The sequence below is a fragment of the Sceloporus occidentalis genome, unplaced genomic scaffold, assembly GCF_023333645.1.
Source record: "Sceloporus occidentalis isolate IW3139 unplaced genomic scaffold, rSceOcc1.0.p SCAF_5, whole genome shotgun sequence".
Taxonomy (NCBI): Eukaryota; Metazoa; Chordata; class Lepidosauria; order Squamata; family Phrynosomatidae; genus Sceloporus; species Sceloporus occidentalis.
Genome location: NW_028316985.1, coordinates 185,957,868 through 185,975,619, shown reverse-complemented (window position 1 = coordinate 185,975,619; position 17,752 = coordinate 185,957,868). Strand labels below are relative to the sequence as shown.

General features: G+C 45.1%; 2 protein-coding genes across 6 annotated transcripts in view; one reads left to right on the top strand and one right to left on the bottom strand.

Annotated features, from left to right (window-relative positions):
- The window catches only part of LOC149313295 (L-selectin-like), a 51,659-nt gene that overhangs the window by 26,902 nt on the left and 7,005 nt on the right, over positions 1-17,752 (bottom strand). Inside the window, exons 1-6 of one of the 4 annotated variants that reach the window (XM_089527147.1) lie at positions 16,578-16,647; positions 11,956-12,075; positions 10,820-10,861; positions 7,791-7,904; positions 5,981-6,079; positions 2,379-2,465 (exon numbers count right to left, since the gene is read on the bottom strand). In XM_089527147.1, the coding sequence (XP_089383273.1) occupies positions 2,379-2,465; positions 5,981-6,079; positions 7,791-7,904; positions 10,820-10,861; positions 11,956-12,025 (412 nt within the window). In that variant the 5' untranslated portion in view covers positions 12,026-12,075; positions 16,578-16,647. Of the gene's footprint in view, positions 1-2,378; positions 2,466-5,980; positions 6,080-7,790; positions 7,905-10,819; positions 10,862-11,955; positions 12,076-13,284; positions 13,362-16,577; positions 16,648-17,752 lie in introns of those variants that run through there. The other 3 variants (XM_089527145.1, XM_089527146.1, XM_089527148.1) reach the window with 3 other exon arrangements.
- The window catches only part of LOC149313294 (C-type lectin domain family 4 member K-like), a 49,314-nt gene continuing 37,487 nt past the window's right edge, over positions 5,926-17,752 (top strand). For both annotated transcript variants that reach the window (XM_089527152.1, XM_089527151.1), the window contains exon 1: positions 5,926-6,092. The gene's annotated coding sequence lies outside the window, so the exon portion shown is untranslated. The remainder of the gene's footprint in view (positions 6,093-17,752) is intronic.

Here is a 17,752-nt window from a genome sequence, read left to right as displayed (position 1 = left end):
GACAGATGGCCATCCAGCCTCCGTTTGAAGACCTCCAAGGAGGGAGACTCCACCAAAATGTCCGAGGAAGGAGTGTGTTCCACTTACTCTCAGGAAGTTCCTCCTAATGTTGAGGTGGGATTTCTTTTCCTGGAGCTTGCATCCATTGCTCTGTGTCCTGGTCTTTGGAGCAGCAGAAAACAAGCTTGCTCCCTCCTCAGTGTGACACCCCTTCAAATATTTAAAGAAGGCTATTGTAATGATTGGGCCCTCCAGTCATTTGGGGACTTCCCCTGAACCACAAAGGGTTAATCTGGGGGGGGGGAGGTACATGCTAATGAGAGCTGACATCACATGCTAATGAGCAGCTACATCATAGCTGATGTAAGGCTCACCTGGGCAATCAGCAGTGCCAGAGCGACCTTTTCAAGAAGGTTCCAGGAGAGGACTTTAAATACCCTGTAGGACCATGCTTCCTTTGTTCTCCATCTTTGTGTCTGTTTGGGGAAACCAGCTGTGTGCTTGAACGGAGGCAGGCAAAAGTGATGCAAGTAGAGCTAGGCCATGAGGGCCAGCTCCTTGCATCCGAGAACTCAACAAGGACTGCAAATCCCATCCCTGTGTGAGTAGCTAGGAACTGTGTTAGTTAGTGCGTCTAGGTTTTTGTTATGTTTATCTAATAGCTTGCCTGAAATGAACATCTTTGTAACTGTGTTTTCTGACCTGCAAGGCAAGGAGGCCTTGCATGAATGATAGCCTCCTATTCTGTTCTACTTCTTTAATAATAATAATAATAATAATAATCTTTATTTCTATCCCGCTTTTCCACAAAAGTGATCAAAGCGGCGTACAAGATACAGTTAAAACATCAGTATATAAAATTTTAAAAAACATTAATAGGGGATATAAAATCAATATCTTTCTTTAAAAGTATCTGCTGGCTCTCTCTGCTCCTGGACACGTGCCTTTTAGCTCGGTTGCTGATTACTGATTGCTTAAACGAGAGAGATCCCTAGCAAGTCCCAGTGTGTGCTTAGGGAAAACGTAGTTCATTGAGATTCACTGGGTGGTGGCAGCGAGGCTACAGGACCTCAAGGGGTCTCATTCAGCTCGGCAGGGAGTGGGAATGGAGACCTAGGAGATCCTAGAGGGGAAAGTGTGAAGGGGACGCCCTGGGAGTAAGGGCTGGTTGCTCCATCACCTCTTAACCTTCTCTTCTTCTGACTAAATATCTCCAGCTCCCTAAGTCGTTCTTCATAGGACATGGTTTCCAGGCCCTTCACCATTTTAGTCACCCTCCTTTGGACACATGGCTCCAGTTTCTCCACATCCTTTTTGAATTGTTTTGCCCAGAACTGGACACAATATTCCAGGTGGGGCCTGACCAGAGCAAAATAGAGTGGCACTATGACTTCCCTTGATCTAGACACTATACTTCTATTGATGCAGCCTAAAATCGCATTGTCCTTGATAGCTGCCACATCGCACTCTTGACTCATGTTCAGTTTGAGGTGTACTTGGACTCCCAGATCTCTTTCACACATAGTCTCATTCAGCCAGAGGTATGTCATATTGAGGATGGAGCAAGCTTGTTTTGTGCTGCTCCAGAGAATAGGACCTGGAATAATGGATACAAACTACAGAGAAAGAGATTCCACCTAAACATTAGGAGGAACTTCCTGACAGTAAGGGTTGTTCAACAGAGGAGCACACTTCCTTAGAGAGTGGTGGCGTCTCCCTGATTGGAGGCCTTTAAACAGAGGCTGGATGGCCATCTGTTGGGGTTGCTTTGATTGAGAGTTCCTGCATGGCAGAAGACTGGGCTTGGACTGGATGCCCCTTGTGGTCTTTTCCAACTCCACGATTCTTTGATTCTATGATTATATTTGTTTTTGATTTTCAGTTACTTGCAGAAAGCATTGAAATGGGTGGGAATCGTACAATTCTTTGATAAAATTGTCTGTGTTCACTTCTCTCCACATAGTGACCAAATGTTAGGACTGTGTGTCCGTTCAGAGATACACCTATTACCTAAAAATGTTTTGAAGTCTCACAGCTGTCTGTTCCTGGTCTATCAGGGAGCCTTGGTGGTGAGGTGGTTAAATGGCTATATTGCAGCCATTCACAGCCTCAAGGTTGTGAGTTCGATCCCAGGGCTCCAGGGTCGACTCAGCATTGCATCCTCCCGTAGGTCTCTAACATGAGTACCCAACTTGTTGGGAGCCATTAGCTTACACATTGTAAACCACTTAGGGAGTCCTTAAGTGCATAGAAATATACTTGCTATTGGTATCAGGAAGGAAAGAGGAAGATTTGTGGGGACTTTCAGCGAGTGTTGTGTTACGGCAAAGACTCCCTCTCCATTTACATTCCTGGGCATCCCAGTCTCCCTAACTTACCCAGTTCAGCTTCGAGTTCATTGAGCTTTGCGGCCCACATTGCCAGTTCTTTTGCAAGCATGTCAGCTTCCAAAATGGTTTCAACATCTAAAAGATTTGCCATAATTTAAGTTAATGGGATGTAGAGCTGCTCATTGCATTAACAATAAACATATCCCAACCATCTCTATTATTTTAGAAGTGGGGTCCCGAATACAGCGCCTGTACAAACCTCCATTTATGCCCAAATGTCTCCCTGTCCCTGCACACTCAGGAAAGAAGAAGAGACAAAGATGAAGCAACAGGATCATAATCCAGACATGCTCCTGCTATGCTCTTAATTTTTGCCATGTTTATCGCTGTGTTTGTACCTATGTGTGAACATGCGGGATGATGGGTTATGCTATTCTATTGGTGAGGCTGGGAAAAATAAAGGGTTGTATCAAGCTTTTCTGAATCGACTGAATGCTTGTGTTCATCTTTAGAGTTCAAACAAATCATCTGTTACACAATGGATGATTGGCAACTCATACCTTCTCCTCCGCACACCAGCTCAGCCCTGATACACAATTTTTACCAAATGTTTTCAAATGAGTAGCCTAGTTCTGTCACAGCCCCATAAACCCCATATTTCCTATTCTGCCTGATTCAGTCCAAGGGTCGTGCCGTCCGCCTTCCTCATGTTCAGCAGGGCAGGGAAACATGATCCAGCCCTTGCCTTGCATTTTGCCCTTCTCCACTCTCCACCTGATTCTGTAAGGTTGCCAGATTGCATCTGGCCTAGGGCTCCTTAACTTTAATAGTGTTTAAGAGATCTTGGAGCAGAGGCATCACTAGGAGGGTGTGGGAGGTATGGACCATACCAGGTGTCACACTAAGGAGGGGCAACAGCACTGCTCCCCAAACCTTTGGGCAGAAACAGGCTGTGGCATTCACCTTTGTCCCTTGAAAATGCTGGTGCTCAGTGGAAGAAATGGTGTGAGTGGGCTGAAGCTCAGTAGGAGGAGAGGAAGGCCCCAGGGGTTTTTAAAATTCAATTTAACACCTTATCAATTTTTTACTTTAACCACATGAAACTATGCGTCCCTTGGATTCTTTATGCACAGATTTAAGCATCCCTGGCTTGAAAATAGTCCAAAAATAATATAATTCCCCCAAAGCAAACCTTGATTTTGCCACTTTATATAAGGAACACCATTTTACTATGCCACTGTATATGTTGGGACTTGGATTTTGCTATCCATGAAGAGCCCAGGAACCAAACTCTAGTGGATACCAAGGGCCCACTGTACATGTAAATACATTGAGGCTGTGCATGCGATATTCTAATTTAAAGTATAATGTTCTTTTTGCTAGTTGTTGATGTCAGTGTGCCAGTGCGGTGTATGTCGTGGTTTGAGCATTGGACTAGGAATCTGGAAGACAGGGTTCAAATCCTGGCTCAGCCATGGAAACCTACTAGGTGACCTTGGGCATGTCACAATCTCTCAGCCTCAGAGGAAAGCAATGGCAATTGGCAAAGCCCCTCTGAAGAAACTTGCCAAGAAAACACCATGACGAGTTCAGCTTAGGGTTGTCATAAGTTGGAAACGACTTGAAGGCAAACAGCAACAAGTCGTTTATGTCACAATTATTGCCATTACGTTCTGTGAAGTGCAGGAATCGCTGTTTGTGAGTAGCATTAGTACAAGAAATATGACTGAGGATTCTGTATGGTGTGGGATGGGAGGAGGTCAGTCGGGGCTGACAACATGAGTTAGAACTAGTGATGTAAAGAATATTCATCAAAATTCGAAAAACAGTAGAAATATCTGTTATTTAAAGATTTCAAAAGCATTTTGAAGAGAAGAAATTCTGAGCACTTCCCAATGAATGAGTAAGAATTTTGATTTTTAATCATTTCCAAATGAAGTGAAGGGACAGGACCTTTCCGCTGACAATTCAATGGCCAGAATTTGCGTATTTTGCGTAAGCAAAGCTACCATTCATACTGGGTTTTACCAGAGGCTATTGCCTTTGTTAGGGTGATGCCCCCCCCCCCCCCATTTTTGCCCACAGCTTTGCTTTGAAAAACAAAACAGAACAAAAGGAGGGAGCATTTTGTGTGTAGGTGGTGGTGGATACTTTCAGACCTTCTCCCCTTTCTCATCATGCTCTGCCATTCAAATTCTCACAGGAGAGACGAAGGGGGTAGCATTGGAAGGGATTCCCAAGGGTCATCTTCTTGGATACATCACTCTCTCTCATTCATGGATATTCTGCACTCTCCTTTCCAATGATGATGATGATGAATGATAGGTTTACCTTAGCATCACCATGAGAGAGGTGCAGAGAGAGAGTTGGCCCTGCCCTGCCTCTGAGGCTGAGACAGTGTGACCCTAACAAAAGAGAAGAAGGGGCGGGGTGGGGTGCAATGGCAGGAATTCTGCCATGGATAAAACCTAGCACTAAAAGTGAAGGTATATCTCACATACAAAGCTAAGCAAAGAGGACACGGGCTTGGAATAAACATCCTGTGCTAGTTAATACATAGTTATATATAATGTAGCGGCAGAGGCAAAAGTAATTACTATAATTTCCATTTTAAAAGCAGGCGTCACACAATAATGGGGGATAGGCCTCCTCAACTATTTGTCCTTGCATGAGAGCCAAAATAATCATGGTAGCATTCTCCTCAAAGTAGTAGAAAATAAGTATCCCTTTGCAGCACTGTCCCGCAATTCAGTGATCCCAAAGTGTTGCAGAGGAATTATGTTGTGGCGAAAAACATGCTCGATTGTGTGTGTGTTTGTTTGTTGTTTTTGCACACACACATGCAAATCTGGATTCTGTACAAGCATCTTGTGCAAGAAGCAGTGATTTTGGTGCAGATATCCATTTTCTGCACTGAAAACAGTTTTGTGTGTGTGTGGGGAGGAATCTTTTGCTCTGCAGAATAATTCTTCTGCAATGGTTCCAAAAGTTTGAAAACCAGGAGCAAATTGTGCAAAATTCTCACTGGCTATTATGTTTTCTGATAGCATTTTCTGACTGTCAGAAAAGAAAGTGCAACCTGAGAATGATTAATTACAAACAGTCTTTCCATGCCTAGCGGAGAAGAATAACCAGGGGACCTGTGCACTTCTTCTGTCTGCTATCCATGCACTAAAATATGTTTATGAACACCTTCAGCAGTGCTCTCTCTTTCTCATGGCTTTTCATCTTTAAACTGGATTTGGAAAACTCTTCAAATAGAAAACACATTCAAACAGAGAACACACCTATGATGGCTTTTCAAACAGAAGACTGTCCTCAGAAGGGGACACATGGCTACTCTGTTTTTCAGACTGTCCTCATTTGGAAGGTTTTATAAAAACTCTTATTATTTTCTGCACTTTTCTGCCCCTTCAGTCTGTTAGCAAATGCAGCCCAAGAAAAGTAACAGGGACTGTTTACAGGGGACTGAATGAACGACAGATGAAGGTTTAATCCTTTCTCCACTCTGCTCCACTTTATCGCAGCTATTTCCAGGAGTGTTTTTCTAAGCTGAGCTATGAGTCTGGAAATACATTCAGCCTGGCAGGACAGACCCTAGCTGGAGCAAGAGGCAGGGATGGCTGAAAAGATGGTACCTTATTACTCACCTTCTCTAGTCTCGTAGCTTTTATCTCTTGAGATCATATAAGCTTTAAGAATCCTCATCCCACGACGTAAAGTGGCTGTTTTCTGCCATTCATTCATAGCTAATTGCAAAAGGTAAGATTTGTTATCTTATGCAAGCAGATTGAAAAGTTCAGAACAGCCATTAAGAGCCATTAAGAGTGATATGAATGTGTCAAGCCTGCTCAGGCAGGAGGGTGTTTTAGGAGATTGTCACATGGACAAAAAGACCCAAAAGAGATTCGGGATTTAAAAGCCACAATCGGATGTCATCACACACGCTGGCAGCCGGGCGAGAGCAACCTGGCTGCACCCCAGACCCCAGCCTCAATGAATGTGGAGGGCCCACTGTACTGATACCTGGTTGATTATAAAATTAGAAGAAGTAAATCCATGAACAGCATTTAGGAAGAATAACAAATTATTTGATCTATAGAGGATGGAAAGAGGAGTGGTATCTGTAGTGTGGTGTGGGGGGTGCAGACCGTACTGAGTGACAAGCCCAGAAGAGAGGTGACACCTGTCGCCCACCAACCTTGGCATGGTATATGGCAGCATGGGAATGTGCCCATCACCCCCTGACATGTGCTGCTCTACATGTGAGTAGAACGCTGCACAGCAGGGGTGCAATGCATGCTCTCTCCTTGCCACTCGCTGCTCTACATGTGAGTAGAATGGCATGCAGTGGAGGGTGTGTGTTGGGTACGCTCCCTGTCTATTGCATACTGCTTTACACATAAGTAGAAGGGCATGCGATGTGGGGAGGGGAGCCGGGCACGCTCCCTCCCTGCTACATGCCACTCTACACATGAGTAGAACAGCATGCAGAAGGTAGGGATCGTGCCCAGCCCCCTCTCCTTGCCCCATGCCATCCTATGTACATCTGATCAGATATTTCAGTGCAACACTACATGGATGTCAGTGGGAGAAATTTAATCACAGCTTCGATCTTGCCCTTGAAATCAATGGGATGCAGAAGGGGAGAGTGGGGCTGGAATCATTCCTTCTCTTTTAAACAACAGCAGCAGCAGCAGCAGCAGCAGCAACAACAACAACAATATTTTTCACACTGAACTCAAGTCAGCCAAGGTAATTCTGGAGTTTTCATTGCTGAAAAGTTCTGTAACAGCAATTTGGGATGCAGCCTCATTGCAGAATTAAAGCAGTTTGTCCCCACCTTAACTGCTATGACTCTGTCCTGTGGGATCCTGGAATTTATAGTTGGTGAGGCACCAGAACTCTCAGAGAGACCTGGCTGAATACCTAACCAAACTGCAAATCCCAGGAATCCACAGGATAGAGTCATGGCTGTTAAAGTGGGGTCAAACTGCTTTAATTCTACAGTGTGGCTACACCTTGACTGGCGATGATTCTTCCTATCTAGGGACATTGGTCCAAAATACACAGCAGAAATAATCCTGTTTGAGGCTGCTTTAACTGCCGTGGCTCAATGCTCAGGAATTCTGGGAACTGTAGTTTTGTGAGACATTGAGCCTTCTCTGTCAGAGAGCTCTGGTGCTGCAATAAAAGACAATTCCCAGAATTCCCTAGCACTCTACCAGGGCAATTAAAGTGGTGTCAATCGGGATTATATTATATTTGTTTTGGACCATCAAGACTGTTTTCATCTTTGTTTACTTTTAGCAAGGCTGTGGAAGCCATTTTTGTTGTTATTCCTTTTTTAAAAGCTTGTTTTAAAAGATATATACAGTACATAAGATTATTTATATATATATATATATATATTTATATATATATATATATATATGGAAACTAATAAAAAAAGAAACTTACCATAAACAATGTACATGATTGCAATGGCAAAAATGATAACATCAGTGATGACAGCCATATATAATGCTTTGGGGCTATTAAGGAATGCTTTTACTCTGTCAACCAGTTTTGGGGCTTTGGGACAAAAAGAAAGAAAATTGTATGAATGATCAGGAAATAAAATCTCATGATTATCATAGGAAAAAATCATGTCTATAAAGTACTGTAAGAAGAACTCTATACAGATCTTGAGTTACATGCAATCCCTAACCTGGTCTTGTGGATCCTGGAAAACTCTCTTGCCTCCACCACCAATTGGTGGTTGTTGTTGTGTACCTTCAAATCCTTTCTGACTTATGGTGACCCTAAGGCAAACCTATCATAGGGATTTCTAAGGCCAAGATAGGGTTGCCATAAATGAGGAGCTCCGAACCGGGACAAATGTAGGACAAGGCTTAAAAATGTAGGACCATTTTTTTAAAGGTCCTACATTTTAAAACCTTGTCCTCCTCCTCCTTCCTGGCTTGGGAGGAAGCCTCGGCCTCCTCTCAGGCCGGGAAGGATGCAAGGGCTGCTCCTCATCGCGGCGATCACCGCGGTGGGAAGCAGCCTCCTCCCGGCCCCCACTCCCTTTCCCGGCCTCTGTGAAGGCTTGGGCCTCCATAGGGGCCGGGAAGGAGGGAGGAGAGCGCCCGCGATCGCCGCGATCGCCGGCGGCCCCCACTCCCTTTCCCGGCCTCTGTGGAGGCCCAAGCCTCCATAGAGGCCGGGAAGGAGGGCCAGGGCCGCCTGTCATCGCGGCGATCGCCGCGGTGGCAAACGGCCTCCCCCTCCTTCCTGGCCTGGGAGGAAGCCTCAGCCGGCTCCCAGGCCGGGAAGGAGGCGGAGGCCGCCCCTCATCGCGGTGATCGCCGCGGTGGGAAGCGGCCGCCTCCTCCTCCTCCTCCCTGGCCTCGCTGGGGCCCGGGAGGGAGCGTCTCCGCGGCTGGAGCTCCAACCGCGGAGAGCCCTCCCAGGCCTCAGAAAGGCCTTGGAGCCGCCGCGGCGCCGGAGGTGGCCACGGTGGGCGGGGCCGTCCCGGTTTGGGCGCCAAACCGGACCGGGACCGGGATGGCACCGCCCAAACCGGGATTGTCCCGCCGGGGGGCGGGATATGGCAACCCTAGGCCAAGAGCATGTGGCTTGCCTGAGTCACCCAGCGAGTTTCCATGGTTGAGTGGGGAATCGACCCCTGATCTCCAGAGTTGCAGTCCTACCTTTAAAACACTACATTATGCTGGTTCTCATGTGGGCAAGCTGGAGCATGTCCAAGCCACTACGTCATGCTGGTTCTCCCACCATCACTTGCTGGATGGGAAGACAACAGAAGTACACAGCAAGTTGAATATGAGTCAACAGTGTGATGCAGCAGCTTTAAAAGGAATGCAATTCTTGGCAGCATCAAAAGATGTATAGTGCCAAGGGAAGTAATAGTACCACTCTATTCTGTTTTGGTCAGGCCTCATCTGGAATACTGCATCCAGTTCTAGGCACCTCAATTTAAGAAGGAGGTTGAGAAGCTGGGGCGTGTTCAGAGGAGGGCAACCAAAATGGTGAAAGGTGTGGAAACCACAAACCCCTATGAGGAGAGATTTAGGGGCTTGACAGACAACTGCTAAGGGGCAGCGGGATGCCACCCCTTTCCTGGTCAGATCGGGGCCGGCAACTTCACACCATGCCCCCAGTTCAAAAGGAGCCGAAAAAAGCGGCTCCATTTTCCACCCTCGAAAGGGCACCATAGCCACGATGTTGTGGCTATATGGCACTACTTTGGTGCTTCATCATCTGGACACAGCGCTGGAGTTGCGCCATGATGCTACACACCATGTGGAGTGGCGCATGGCATCAGGGCACCCTGGGGGGCAGAGTCAGGCCTGTGTTGTGAGGATGCTATGCCCTGACTCTGCCCCCATGCCAGCCTTTCAGGCCGGTCTGTAAAGGGCATTTGGGAGCTGGGGGTGTTCAGCCTGGAGCAGAGAAAGTTAAGAGGGGACATGATAGCCCTGTTTAAATATTTGAAGGGATGTCATATCTGCTGCTTCAGAGACTAGGACATGGAACAACCGATGAAAGCTACAGGGAGAGAGATTAAACAGAGGCTGGAGGGCCATTTGTTGGGAGTGCTTGGGTTGTGTGTTCCTGCATGTTGGAATGGGGCTGGACTGCGTGGCCCTTCAGGTCTCCTCCAACTCTATGATTCTACGATTCTATGAAAGAATGGCTATGCCTATAAGTTTGTGATTGGCTATTTGCTCAGAATGCTGACTGAGACCTCTCAGCCTGGTCCAGCACTTCTATTTTTCTACATAGTACATTCATATATTTTTCATAATGAAAAAAAATGAATGAATGTGTTTCCAGTGAGCTTGCTGACCTTACTAGTAGTGATGTAAAACCTTTTATTTTATCATCTCACCCCTGCAAGTGGGCAGGAAATGTTACTTCCCTTTGCATCCTCTTCAAGAGTCCTGTATCTACACTGCAGAGTCGTGGGTCTATTCTACACTGTGGTTTAGTGCTTTGAGTAATGGACTTGGACTCCAGGAGACGAGGGTTCAAATCCCTACTGAGGCCTGGAAACCCAATGGGATTACTTTGGGCAAGTTGTCCTCTCTCAGCCTCAGAGGAAGGCAATAGCAAACCCCACCTGAACAAATATTGCCAAGAAAACTCCATGACAGTGGAGCCAAAAGTCAGAAATGACTTGAAGGCACAGCAAAAACTGAAGTCATCCCAGTTTGAGATCAGTGACGCTCAAATAACAATAACACACCACTTGATATCAGAGACACCAGCTGTTTGAAGGTTTTAGCCCTAGGACTTGGCTCCTCTGCTGGGCTTTGCAAAGGACTTGCAAAGCTACAAAACTGAATCTCCTCAGCTAAAAGTATTGCGGCTTCTCCCTCACTCCCATCTCCTCCATTGATCATGTTCCTTTTCAGTCCCTTTGTCAACTTCCCTTAACAATAACTTCAATGGGCCACTTGCGTGTGTGCATACTGCTTCCATACATTCTGTTTTGTCCTTTTCGTCTTCGGGCGGCTTCTTTGGATCTGATAAAACAATAGAATATGTTTCCCATCAGTACTAAAGTAAATTTAAAAAAACAGTAAACATTAATACATACATGAACACATGTAGGGATCAAGTCAGAAAAGCCAAAGCCCAGAATGAACTCAGGCTTACTAGAGAGGTTAAGAACAACAAAAAGTGCTTTTTTGGATATGTCCGCAGCAAAAGGAAGAAGAAGGAAACGGTAGGGCCACTGCGTGGAGAAGATGGCAAAATGCTAACAGAGAAAAGGCAGAATTACTCAAGACCTTCTTTGCCTCCGTCTTCTCAGAAAAGGAAAAGGGAGCTCAACCTGAGGATAATGGAGCAGAGGACAGAATAGGGGAATTTCAGCACAGAATAAGTAAAGAGATAGTACAGGAATACCTTGTTAATCTAAATGAATTTAAGTCCCCGGGACCAGATGAACTACATCCAAGGGTACTAAAAGAACTGGCAAATGTAATATCGGAGCCATTGGTAATAATCTTTGAGAACTCTTGGAGAAGAGGAGAAATCCCAGCAGAATGGAGGAGGGCAAACGTTGTCCCCATCTTCAAAAAGGGGGAAAAAGAGGGTCCCAACCTGGCCTCCCATGATTTGGATTTTTTGTGAGGGAGAGGTGGCAGATCACTCCTTCACCTCCACAGAAAAAGGCTTTGCAGTTTAATGGAGTATCCACAGAAATCTCCAGAAATGTGCATTATCACACACATGGCCATCCATCTGCTGCACATTTTTGACAGAGGAAGGATGAACTGAGGTGAATTTGCACAGGAAAGTGAAGACAATTAACCCCTGATACGAAGGCGCAAAAATCCACTGCAATTTGCACAACACATAGACTGGGAGGAGGCGGTCTATGTGTCTGGTCCCTTGTCTTTTGGTAAGGTTTTTCATTAGAATGAGGGGGGAAAGGACCTTCTTTCTGTGACCTGTGCTGTCTGTCCTACAAACAGGACATGGAAAGACCTTTCTTGCGCATTGCCAAATTATGTCTGATAGCAGTCAGAAATGTTCCAATCTAAAGAGCAGGCAAAGTGCCATTATGTGCTTGCATTCCTGAAAAGAGAAAGTCATAGCACAAGTCACTTACCTTCCTTGCCTGGTCCTGGTGGAGGTTTGCCTTCTTTGCCTGGTGCTGGTGGAGGTTTCTTCGGCGCCATTTTATCTCCTTACTTTTAGTATTGTTTCATATTGTACTCTGTTCATGAAGCTAAAGAACAGAGAAGATTGTTAAATGGAATTAAAGCATTTCCTACAGCAAATATTTGATAAGGGAAGTGGAGGTGTGATAATCTGGGTATTATTTTCCATTCATATTTTTCCATTTTAAGGCCATGAAATGTGTTATTAGTAGCAAATAATGAAAGTGTGTGCATACACTGTATAATAAATATTCATTAATTTTATTTTTAAAAAAGCCTTTACTTCTTTTGGTTCAGGTTTTTCCATTTAGAATTATTTGCTTTTTAGCATATTAAGTCTGATAGTCTTTTGATCTCTTAGACTTTGTCCTTTTCTTTGTCAAACAAAAATTTAGGGCCAGAAAAACAAAATTTTGTCAGATCAAAGCCTTGAAAGCTTTAAGTCCGTTTGCTTTGCATTGTGCCAAATTGAAGAGCACCTTTCCTTAATAGATGAGAGGTCCTTCATAGATGAGAGGTTGCTCAGAACTAAAGAAGAACTAAAGGAGGCATTGTAAAACTATAAATCACAGGATTCCATAGGATGGCGCTTGAGCACTTAAAGTGGTGCTAAACAGCATTGTTTCTACAGTGTAGATGCACCCGAGGTGTTCAGCCGGTTAGCCTGGGTGGTGAGTTCAAGAGCAAGCAAAGTTTAGGGAGAGATTCCAGCCTTCTTGGTGGTGCAACTTTCTCCTGCATACCCAATCCCCCTAGAAACATGTCATAATGTAGTTTCACTCTATGGGGATGTGTTGCGGGCAGGATGAAGCTGGAGCAGAAGGACAACGGCTGACTGAAGATATTTCATAGGCTGTGGTGAAGAACCAAGTGGTGCCTCCTCCCAGTCTATGAAGAGTTGGGTCTTGGACCAACTTTGGTGATGGAACAGCATCCTCTAAAGGCAGAAGGTTAATCCAAAGGGCACAAAGCAAGATCCAAAGCACACAGCTCCACTCTACTGCTCCACATCTTGCTGCCTCTTCCCAGTGTTGGCCACCTGAAGCATTTGGCCAGGTTCACTCCCTGTCTTCTCCTATCTGAAGGACCCCCAACACTAAGCCTCATGGAGCCCTTTCTCTCCCAGCCTCTTGAGGACCTGTGGCCAGCCAGAGGAGTTGGCTACCTAACTGACACCATGACTGGGCATAAGGCAGCTACATCTGGATAACATTCCCCATTCAGGGCTGCCCAGCTTTGGAAATCATCGCAAGTCAACCAACTTATCTACAACTTACCTGGGTTTCCTAGTAGAGTTGTTCCTTCCTCCAGCAGCTTCCAACTGCTTTTGCTATGATGCAGAATATTGTGGAACCCTTCCCATTATGCTTCTTTGTGATTTGGCCTCATGCTCCTCTGTGATTGGCCACAGCAGGCAGCCAATCAGGATTCATCACCTAGCTACCAGGTATTAGGATGAGTGATGTGTGTAAGTCCAAAGCTGGCACATTAAACTCTAAATGTAAGGCAGGTACTACAGTATTTGATAATAAATTACAGTGGCCCTTTCCCTTATGCGGGGGATCCGTTCCGCACCCCCCCCCCCACGTAAGGGACATTCCGCACATGCTTGAGCCCCATTAAAGCCAATGGGGCTCGTGTTCGCAGCAGCTCTTTCCAGGGCCTAACTGAAATCAAGAGATGCTATATCTACAGCATTCCCTTTGTGTACCAAACTGGTAATTATATATATATATATATATATATATATATATATATATATATATGATTTGTCTTTCATGACTTGTTTCTCTGAAGCCCATGTTGACTGTTTGTGATTATGGCATTGGTTTCTAAACATTCACAGACTCTCTGTTTAATACTCTTCTCTAGAATCATTCCTGGTATTGATGTCAGACTAACTGGGTGATAATTGTTAGGATCCTCTTTTCTCCCCCTTTTTGAAGGTGGGGACAAGGTTTGCTCTCCTCCAATCTGCTGGGACCGCTCCTGTTCTCCAGGAGTTCTCAAAAATTATTGCCAATGGCTCTGAGATGACATTTGCCAATTCTAGGCTCCGACAATAACATCCCTGTTCTTTCCCTTGTCATGAACTGAGACTTCAGGTCCTTTTCATTGATCCAGGGAGAGGTTTGGACACCCCAGACTACAGGGCTTTTCAAATGAAACACAGGGGAACCAGATCTGGGTTTATACACTATTCATGTAACATTTATTAAACATTTATACATATATACATATGTACAGCATGCTTTGGTACCAAGAGCACACACACACACTCACACAGGCATACTTTACTCACACACACAAACTCCTCTTGAAAAGGATGATCAAGCCTCTCGAAGGAACGAGGGGTGTTACGTTGCAGCTGATTTGGAGACACACTTTTAAGGAAATTCTAACAATCTTTTGTAGGATCTTTCAGTCTTTCAGGTTGCCTTTCTGGTTTTTGCAACACACATTACATCTGTTTCCATGTTTTCACATTTGAGTCTATGTTGTTCTTCCTTGTTTTTCGTCAGGACTGTTCTCATAGTCCTTATCAACAGATTGTCCTTGTTTTGTTCCAGTTCTGTTACATTCTGTTAATGCAAAGTTTGTACTCTTTCTTTTTCCCTGTTTCGTGTGCCAAATCGCCATTTTATATAATAATAATAATAATAATAATAATAATAATAATTTGTATACCGCCCTCTGGCAAACCAATCCGGGCGGTTGACAACAGTAAAATATAAAATATAACAATTAAAAACGCTTTATCCCTCCCCCCCTTAAGACAGTATTAAACAGTATAACATATTAAAACACAATATCAAAGCATAAAAACAACAATTTAAAAACCCTGATGTCCCTCTGTTAATCCTCAACCATCACTAAGATGGGGCCACGGGAGGAATGAGGGAACCTGGGAACCTGGGCCGGGATGGTTAATCTGGAAAGGCCTGCCGGAAGAGATCCGTCTTGACCGCTTTTTTAAAGCTGTCTAATGATGTTATCTGACGGATCTCATCTGGCAGATCGTTCCAGAGTTTGGAGGCGACAGCAGAGAACACATTCTGGGAGGTTGCCGCAAGCCTAGATTTTAGAGGCTGCAGTAAGTTCCTCCCATGCATTGCACTCTCCCTCATTTTCTTTGGGGTTCCAATTCATTCATTACACCCTCCCCTTCAATTTTTATCCAGATGCTCTCCACCTGCCTTCCAGGATTTAAGTCCTGGATCTCTTCACAGGTATAGACATCCCTGAGATATAGTGCTGCTACTCCTTATTTCCTGTTTGGCCTATTTCACTTTAAAAGGTGACTACATTCCAATCATGAGACTCATCCCACCAGGTTTCAGTGATGCCTATTATATCGTACTTGCTTTCTTGTGCTAGGAGTTCAAGTCCATCTTGTTTATTTCCCATGCTCTATGCATTAGTGTACAGACATTTAAGACCATGGCTTCTCCCCCCTAGCTGCCTGTGCATAGCTTTTCCCCTCCCATTGTTGTGTCCCTGCCCTATTCGCCTTGTTCCCTAAATACTGTAACTCCTGTCTTCCAAAGTATTGTCTCCCTTCCCTACATAGCTGTCTTGTCTCCCTGGAGGTGTGTTGTCTTCCTAGGACAAAAATCCGTGATATGACAATCAGGCTGACAAGACTTGTTAAGAGTACTGACCATTACTCCTTTCTTTTGGTCCATGTGGGTACCAATGATACTGCAAGGCACAGCCTTGAGAATATCAGAAGGGATTATGATGCTCTGGGTAGGAAGCTGAAGGAAATGAAGTGATGTCATATTGAGGATGGAGCAAGCTTGTTTTGTGCTGCTCAAGAGAATATAACCTGGAACAAAGGATGCAAATGACAGGAAAAGAAATTCCACCTAAACATTGATAGTTAGGGCTGTTTGACAGTGGAGCATAGTCCCTTGGAGAGTGGTGGGGTCTCCTTCTCTGGAGGTCTTTAAACAGAGACTGGACGGCCATCAGTTGGAGAAGCTTTGGTTGAGAATTCCTCCATGGCAAGGGGTTAGCCTGGATGGTCCTTGGGGTCTCTTCCAACTCTATGATTCTATGAACAGCTTTCCTTCTTCTCCTGGAGCAGGGACTGGTCTCGAAAGCCTCTGGTTACAGTTATATAGAGCTAGGCTGCCAGCTCTGTCTCCCCAGTGACTCACAATCACAGAGCAGCAGAAGGTGAATGAGAAGGGTTCTAGAATGTTCTGCATCAGAGGGAAAGATAGTTCAAGCTGCTGGAGGAAGGAACAACTCCAAGGGAGAAACACAGGTAGGCAGAAGATAAACTGACTGACTTGCTGGTGTTTATGAACAGGGGTAGTACTGGATAGTGACTGTAATCTGCATGAAGTTTCCTTAAACCTACTCATCATCATCATTTATACCTCACGTTGCCTGTAAACTGGGACTTAAAATAAATACAGCATAAAGAAGATCAATATTAAAATGGAAGCGAGCTATTCACACTGCAATACAAAAGTATTTGCCAGATGGAGGAAGGACGGCAAGAAGGGGGACATCCTTGCCTCCTTGGGAAGTGAGTTTCAGAGCCTAGGAGTAGGGTTACCATTTGTCTCAGAAAATCTGGAAAATCCCAGGTTGAAGGGACTTAAAAATGTCCTGGACAGTTGGGTCAGTTGAAGCAGTAAATATGGAATTTCTCCTTGTCACAGGCTGGTGGGTAGGTTAAAATGTGGCAGTGGCAATGATGCAAGAAACTGTGTAAGAAGACTAGCACAGTCTTCACACCAGCTGTGAGGAAAGAAGAAAAAAGAGCTCTTAGTGTAGTACTGGCACTGACACTGAAATATTAAGAGGTAATGATTAATGTGTTGATTCTGCACAATCAGAATGCAAATTAATAATGTGCTTAATTATAATAATTTGCATAATATACAAATTATATGTCCAGATATGAGGGACTGAATAGGGCAACCCTACCTAGGAGCTACCATGCAGAAAGCTTGGTGACATGCCATTGCTAATCAAGCCGGTGAAGGTGGTGCAAAGACCTGAGGGTCTCATCAGAACCTGGTTAGACTCATATCAGGAGACTCAGATAACCTCTTTGGTCTATGCCCAGAAACAGATATTCCACACTCTCTCCTTTTCTTCACTGGCTGTAAGTCCAAGGCCAGTCAGGAGCATTATGTAGGAGTAAGGGGTCGCTGCATTCACCAGGCCTTGCCGAGTGTGGTAGTGCAAGTTGTTCACATGGGCTGATCCCTGGAACTGCCCTATTGTTTCAGTTCCTGCATGAGCTCCACGGACAGATTGTCCAGCATGCATTCTTCTGAGGATAGGCCTGCCCTTCTGACCAATGTGAAGAGAGGTAGAGGGATCTCCAGATGTCATGCTTAGAGCCTCTGAAGGCCCCAGGCATGTGATTGAGGAGGCCCCATCCATGTAATCAGGAGGTCCCTCTAATCTTTCTCCTCAGGAGCCCACCATCTGGAGAAGCAACAGCATGCCAGACAACCTGTCCACAGAGCTCCTGCATGTACCACACCAACAACTGTGGCTCTGGGAACAAGCCATCCCATTTCCCTGCACTACATAGCCTGGAGAAGTGGGATGGCACGGTGCCTGGTGTGCGAACCCAGGCATGATCCAGCTCTCCATACATCAAAGAACACTGCACTAAACCCAGGGTTTCAGGAAAACATCATGGTTTCCTGCAACCTCACTCCATAGTAAGGTCATGTTAAGGGGGAAGACTCATCGAATTCCATCCGAAATTGC